This window comes from Glycine soja, chromosome 11 (assembly GCF_004193775.1).
Source record: "Glycine soja cultivar W05 chromosome 11, ASM419377v2, whole genome shotgun sequence".
Taxonomy (NCBI): Eukaryota; Viridiplantae; Streptophyta; class Magnoliopsida; order Fabales; family Fabaceae; genus Glycine; species Glycine soja.
Window position 1 is genome coordinate 28,393,560 of NC_041012.1, and position 8,073 is coordinate 28,401,632.

General features: G+C 31.4%; 1 protein-coding gene across 1 annotated transcript; it reads right to left on the bottom strand.

Moving 5' to 3' along the window:
* Positions 1-642: 642 nt before the first annotated feature.
* Positions 643-1,323, bottom strand: LOC114374476 (histone H4). The gene has a single exon (XM_028332118.1). The coding sequence runs from the start codon at positions 1,239-1,241 to the stop codon at positions 930-932; it is 312 nt and encodes a 103-aa protein (XP_028187919.1). The 5' UTR covers positions 1,242-1,323; the 3' UTR covers positions 643-929.
* Positions 1,324-8,073: the final 6,750 nt, after the last annotated feature.

The following is an 8,073-nucleotide window of genomic DNA, read 5'->3' on the forward strand; positions in this document are numbered from 1 at the left end:
ACAATTCATTGTCCCGAGATTGAAGCCATCATCAAATTTACTCCCTCTAGTCAGCAACAAAATAGGGCTTCCAGTAGGTAGTTGTGTCTGTCCAACTTGACAGAAATGGTTGAAGGAAATTTGATAGGATATCATTACAAAAAATCTGATTCTTAACATAAGCTTGTAGAGTGTAGACTCATTCCTTAACTAGGAAACATGAACAAAACAAATTACAATGATGGTTATTTTTGGAGTTTTAATTCTACTTATGCTATATCACAAATCTTACAAAACTCTTAGATTTTTAGTATACCACTAGAGTTCCCACGGAGTCACAAATTTGTACCTCGAGCATGAGCTCAAAGTAACACAATAAAAAGGGAAAGCAAAATTTGACAAAAAATAACAGCATAAACTCACCATATTGCAAAAAACAAGCCAGCTATACGATTCTAATAAACTTCAGAGATTTGTCTTCACTAGATTTCTAGATTAGTTCATAATTGTTTCATATTGTTCTGACTTTAATAAACACGCAATGCTTAAAACTTCATCAAATTCACCAAAAATCTATAGTAATCAGCAACAAAGGCAATCATTTTCAGCATATTGTCTCTTTCACAAATCAAAATTCAATTAACCTTTATACCATACAAAACATCATTGAATAGTGTACTTTTCCTTTCCTTTTATCAAATCTAAATTACAAGACCAGTTTCCATGTCAAAACATTCCAGTGCAGAGCATGATAATACCAAATAAAAAACGTGAGGCCAAAGTTTCGAGCTATAATTTCCACCAACAAAAAAGTACTAATTCATATAATTCCAATTACGGTTCAACGTTTTACATCTAGAGCTGAATAAGCCTATGTTACAGGATGAACCTAAACATCACCAGCATCCAAGAGAACAAGCACATAGGAGCACAGCCAAAAAAAGAATTGTTCAGCCTCCAAAACCGTAGAGGGTCCTTCCCTGCCTCTTAAGAGCATAAACCACGTCCATAGCAGTCACTGTCTTCCTCCTAGCGTGCTCAGTGTAGGTCACAGCATCACGAATCACGTTCTCCAAGAATATCTTCAGAACTCCTCTGGTTTCCTCGTAGATCAAACCACTGATCCTTTTCACGCCACCTCTTCTCGCTAACCTACGAATCGCAGGTTTCGTGATTCCTTGAATGTTATCGCGCAGAACCTTCCTGTGCCTCTTGGCACCTCCCTTTCCCAAACCCTTGCCACCCTTTCCACGACCAGACATTTTAGTGAGGAAAATTTGGTGCGAAATCAAATTTGAGAAATTAGGTTTTCTGTTTGAATTGGAATGAAGAGTGGAGCGGGGAATTGGGTATTTATTGGAGCGGGAAGAGGAAGCTAGCGTGCTTTGAAATTTGGTTTTTGTCCTTGGATTTTTCGCTTAATCGACGGTTAAGGATTGCGATCCGTGGACTAATGAATTGACCATTAAGGAACGTCGCTAAATGGATTTCAACGGCCAGATATCGTTTTAAAGGGCGTGTGCGGATCACTTTTTCGAGTTTTAGTAGTTGCTGCTCTTCTTTTATAAAAAAAAAGTGATAAATGGAATGAAAATAAAGCAAAAAGTAAATAATAACACCCCATAGCATAGCATAGGATCCTCTAACATATGAAGCCCAGGCAAGCAGAGTTTAATTACGTTTTATATAAATTTATTATCTTGATGATAACTTAGTTAAAATATTTATTTTATAATAAGTTGTTTAAATAAAGCATAAATTCGTCGCTTAATAAACTTATATATTTGACTATCTATATAGGTTAACAGGCTTAATATTTTAAAAATATATTTATGGTTTTGATACAATATAATAAAAGAATAATAACAAAAAAATATTATTTATTATTTATATGTTAGCTTGTTGGATCTAAAAGATTCTTTAAACAAATAGACTTTTTATAAAAAGTTTACAAATGGTTTGTTTTCAAAAAAGTCCAACGTAGTCTAAACTTAATGTAGGTTAGATCATAGGCTATTGTCTAGTGATCTTACATGTATTTGTGATATATTATCATTTTTAATTATTGATTTTCTTTTGATAAATATAAAAAATTAAGTTAGAACTAAAGATATTGACAATGATAGATCAAGAGAAATAAAAAAATTTAATAAAATTGTGTTATTTATATAATAATCCTCTTTATATATAAATTTGTATCTTGTTTTATTTTTACATATTACTATTTTTAAAAGTTTTAATAGTTGCTAGATCATGAAAATAATTGATTAAAAGTGATATGTAAGAAGTTATATGTTCAGTTGGTAATGATATTAATTTTTTTAATGGAATGATATTAAAAACATAAAAAATATATCAAATGCATGTTAGAAGTGTATTTGACTTTTGAAGATAATATATGTATTTAACTAATAAAATGGACCATTAAGGACTTACCTCTTTAACTCTTTAATATAAATTCAAAATTAATTTATGATATTTAGTTACATTTTGTTAAATTGTTCTATTGATGTTAAAAGTATAAGAAAATATATCATAAATATTAGGAGCTATTTGAATTTTAAAGATAAAAATATATTTGAAATTAGTTTATATATGATATTTAGCTACAACTTGTTGAGTTGATATTGAAAGCATAAGAGGGCATATAACAATGTATGATAGAAAAGTGAAATTTATCATTTCAAGAGAGAGAAAAATTCAAATTAAAGTGAATGTTAGAAAAAGTGAAAGCTTGAGAAAGTAGATATTTCACACACACATACATACGCGGATAGACGGATCTTAGTGGTGACATAGGGGGCATGGCCCCCCAAACTTTTCTTAATTAGATATATAGAGGGGTGTTATATTAAAAACAAACTAGTCCAGTGCCCATGCGGACGCATGGGTCCGCATGGGTAAGCTACATATACATTTAGTTGTAACTCTGTAGAATTTAGTAAATGAGAAGAAAAACTAATATAAGATTATTAGGAAATGTTAAAACTAAAACGTGCGAAATGCAAAACATAATATACAACATTTCACATGTTACTAAATAATTATGAACCAAGCAGCTGAGTTAAAAACCAACTATAATTATACATAACATAGCTCAACATTCAAAGTTGTAAAAATCCTAAAAATAAAACATAAGTCGTCCTTGAAAAGAAGTAAATGAAAACCAAATCTAATAAAATTGGAATACAAAATATATTTTATATAATAAAATTGTCTAGTTCAAAAAATCATAGCAGAACCATTCCTAGCACCATTTCCCACAAAATACACCAGAAAGAGTTATAAACCAAAGTTTCTAGAGATTGGTAGAGTATAATGTAGTTAAATTACAAACAAATTTAGAATAGAACAAAGTTAAATTTTGGATCTGGGAACTCAAATATAATTTCCTGGTCAACTTCCAAATTTTGTGAATTTGCATACTTCCTCCAATTATTGTCAACAATGTTGCCTTTGTAGTCCCTTCCAAATTAACATTGGTGAATTTTGCATCTTTCATAAATGAGTACATAGAACTCAGTGCATCCTGAAATTAAGATTAAGTTCATGTTAGATATGTATATGTTTTTAAAATTTTTACAGACAGAGGTACTTATTATATACAGTGTTGAATTACTCACCAAATTGCTACAAGTTACTTTGTACTAATTCAGTAGGACTTTAAAGGTGGCTGAATTAGGAATTTGGTGGTACAACGAATGCCACTTTGGATAAGCTTGTGGTTAAGAGGTGTTTTTGTCGATTGTCAAGAGGAAAACTGATGATCCAAAATGGGTCATGGTTACTTGATGATTACCTGCCAATCCATAGTAATCTCTCTGTTCAATCCAACCAGCCACTATAGTTGGTTTCTAAAGATCTTGATTGTATTCAACAAAGTGTATCTTTCCATTACTATGTAGGAGATGCCAAATATGCTCTAATTCATTTTCCCATCTTACAACAAAGTTCCTACTAACTTCACTATAAGATTACATTTAAAGTAAACTAATATAAGCAATATTGATATGTTATATCATGTCATGTATATTTGAGAATAGTCTTGAAATTCCTAGCTTGATCCTTAATTGAACATGTTAGTTGGTTTTCTATTAACCATCATCATTACCTTAGCCATTTCATTCCAATTCTTCTGATCTTCATCCATGATTTTTAAACTCCATTTACAATATAAAAGTTACTATTATTAAATGGTGAAGCATAAATAACGATATAAACAAAATATGTTCTTGTTCTATGTCACTATTAAAAATTGAGTTAGTTTAAAAATCTAACCTTGAATGAATAATCTCTCAAATACAAAGTATACTCTATTATAGTTTGGATGTAGTCATCCTATAGTAAAGTGTCAATATTTTATGGATACACTGTATATAGCCATTGTTAGAGAAAAAATTAATATTCATAGATTGAAAGAATCAATTTTTTGTTTTATATTCACTAAAATCCTAAACTAATGTACATTGATGTTACTATTTTTTTAACGATTTAATCATTATAAAAATATAACCTTGAATGAATAATCTCTCAAATACAGAGAAATCGTCAATATCGTTTGCATGTATTCATACGCTAGTAAAGTCCCAATCTTTTATGGTTTAATACTACGCATTACAATCACTTGCACACAGTGCATATACCCATTTTTGTTATTGAAAAATGATATTTCTAGGTTGAAAGTATTGGTTTTTTGTTTCAATTTAAAAGCCCTAACATGATCTTGGGTCTGTGACTGGGGATAAAAAAAATTTAACCTAGAGTGCAGTATTATGAAGATGCTTACCAAGTGAAATGGATCGTCACATAACTCTATTGTGGTTGGGCGTGAGATGGATTGAGTGTGCTCTATCATGTCTAGTCCTTGGGTATGAGATGGAGTTCATTCTTGATGTAGCTCCATGTGGAGCTTGTAGGCTTTGGATCTTCTTCATCAACGGAGTCCTTTACTTCTTGAATTTTAATGGCAGCGGAATGGAGAAGGAGAAGAGGTGAGAGGAGGCATCATCCACTAGGGAATAAGCCATGGAAGGAGGAGCTTCACCACCAAGAGAGTGTATTTGATAAGAAGCTTAGAGAGGAAGCTTCAATGGAAGAAAAGAATGAGAGAGAAAGAGAGAGGTGGAAGGAGCACTAAATTTTGTGTCTCAAATGAGGTTTGAGGTTTGAACTTTGAAGTGTGATTCTCAAATGATCAAAGTTGAAAAAATCTACACACAAGACCTCTATTTATAGCCTAAGTATCACACAAAATTGGAGGGAAATTTGAATTTCTATTCAAATTTCACTTGAATTTGAATTTGTGGAGCCAAATTTGGAGCCAAAATTTCACTAATTATAATTTGTGAATTTTAGCTATGGTTCAGCCCACTAATCCAAGATCAAGTCCAAGATTATCCAATAAGTGTGCTTAGGTGTCATGAGACATGTAAAGCATGAAGGACATGCACAAAGTGAGGCTATATGATGTGTCAATGAGGTGTAGCAAGCAAATGCTCACCTCCCTCTTAGAAAGGTCCAAAATTTAATTGGATTGGGCTTCTCCCAATTCAATTAAACTTCTCTCCAACACACACACATCAAATAGTGCACTTAATGCATGTGAAATTATAAAACTACCCATAATACAAAAACTAGTATAGGTGCCATAAACTACAAGGGCTAAAAAATCCTACATTACTAGGGTACCCTCCATACACTACGGAGCCCTAAATACAAGGCTCAAAAATAATGAAACCCTAATCTAATATGTGCAAAGATAAGTGGGTTCATACTTAGCCCATGGGCCTAAATTCTACCCTAAGGCTCATGAGAACCCTAAGGCCTTCTCCTGCATCTCTGGCCCAATCTTCTTGGAGTCTTCTATCCAATGCCCTTTGGGGTAGGATTGCATCAATTCCTCTACCAACGTCGTCTCTATTTTCATGTTTTGAACATATGAATGAGTGAATGGAATGAATGGCAATTGAAATGGATATTAAGCATGACCGAATGAAATAGTTATTTGGGAGATTTTATTAAGGCCCATGTTGGGATTGCGCACAATTCAGGAGATTCTGTTCCTGCACTACACCCAATCTTTTTTCATTTGCTTTTTGCTTACAACTATTGTTACTAAATAATCCATTAATTTTGGACCTTGCAAATTTAAATTACAATCTCAAATAAATATGCATAGGTGCATTTGAGATAATAACTCAAATTTAAAATGAACTATTTGATATTTGAATGGTGTATAAAGAAAATGCCCCATCTGAGCTACCTGATTAGTGGGCCATTTCACAGGATCAGAGTAGAATGATAGTGCCACTATTTATTACCTAAACCATAGGAAATAAATTTTTTTCTAGCCAAACAATTCTTTTATTCTCAAAAGTAAAAAAAAAATTAATTTAAAAAATATTAAAATTGGTATGCTACATTTTTTGTAAGTTAAAATTTATGATATGATTTAACTGTAATTGAATCATTACTAAATCGACAATAATTAATATTTATTATTATATAGAAAAGGAATAATAAATTTATAAGCTAATAAATTACTAAAGTAGCATTTTCATCCCAATTGTATATTAAATTAAGTTATTTTTAGTTGATCAATGACATAGTGTTACAAAGCTTGGTCATGAAATAAATGACATTATCTCTCATCTATACTTTCTCTATATAACTAACTTTCCCTTGCTACCTTCATGTTTCTAGGCTCTAGTTGTCTTAGGTCTACAAGGACAAACTTGTAAGGTCTTCTTCTACTTATTGGACCCATCCAAAAAGTGTTTTCATCCTCTATATTCTAATCATTCTCTGTTTTTGAATCTATATTCCTAGAAAATTAATTATTTCATTTATATGAACCTAGTATTAGAAGACATCATTGTACACAAAAAAGATAAGGTTATAAGATAATTCATTAATTATGTTGCGCTAAAATATAAAATGTAATTAAATATGATGGAGGATAATCTCTCTTTTTTTAAGTAGACCAAATCAAAATAGATTTGTTTAATGTAAACTCACCAAAAAGTTGGTGTGATGATGTTGTTCCAAAATAGATTCTAAACAAAATCTTGCATCCACAAGATAGATTATTATTATCAACAAGTTATATTGAATGATTAATTGTATAAAAACTTAAAAATATTAGCACATACTAGAGATTTTGAAATACTTCCTTGAAAACCACATTGATAGTTATATTTTGTGGTTTTCTTTCTTTATCATGAATTAGAATCTTAAATCCACTTTTACTTTGAACTCATGAGAATGCCACATAAAGTTGGCCATGACTGAAAACTGGTTCAGGAAGATATAATCCAACATATTCAAGAGATTGTCCTTGAGATTTATTGATTGTCATAGCATATGACACTATAATTGGGAATTGTCTTCTAATCATCTTGAAAGGCCAAGGACCAAACTACCTATGTTTTTACCAGAAATAATTCATGCTTCAATAACATGATTAGTCATTCTAGACACAATTAGCCTTGCACCGTTGCATAGCCCTTATGCTTGATCTAATTTCGAATCAACATAATAGGTGTTCCTATTTTCAACCTAATTTTATGATTAGGTAATCTAGATGTTTTTAATGAATGTAGAAACTCTAGTGTAATAGCTTGGTAACCTTGAATTTCTGCAGAATCTGTCATGTCAATGGAATCACAACTTAAATATTCTTTGTCATCACCTGGCACAATGTTTAATACATACTCATTAATTTGTTCTACAGCCTCAATGTTTGAAGCTAGTATAGCTCTAGACTTTAGAAAGTCTTCATTTTTATAATTGTGTTGGATATTTTGGTAGATATGGGTGACAATGGATTTAATAGGATCAGAGAAATTTGTAATTAGAAATTCAAATGGAATTTCTATCTCAAAAAATCCATCATTACCTGCTCCTAGTTTCCTATCACCAACATCTATGAGTGTCATACCCTAATTTCATCCGGAGACTATCGTTTGTTGATATTTTTATCAAATATCACTTAAGGTCGCTTCAAGGTCCAACGCCTTAGCGAATCTCTCATCTCTTCAAAAATCAAAAGATTGTGTCAAGGTCTAACGCCTTAACGATTCTCTCTGCTTTTCA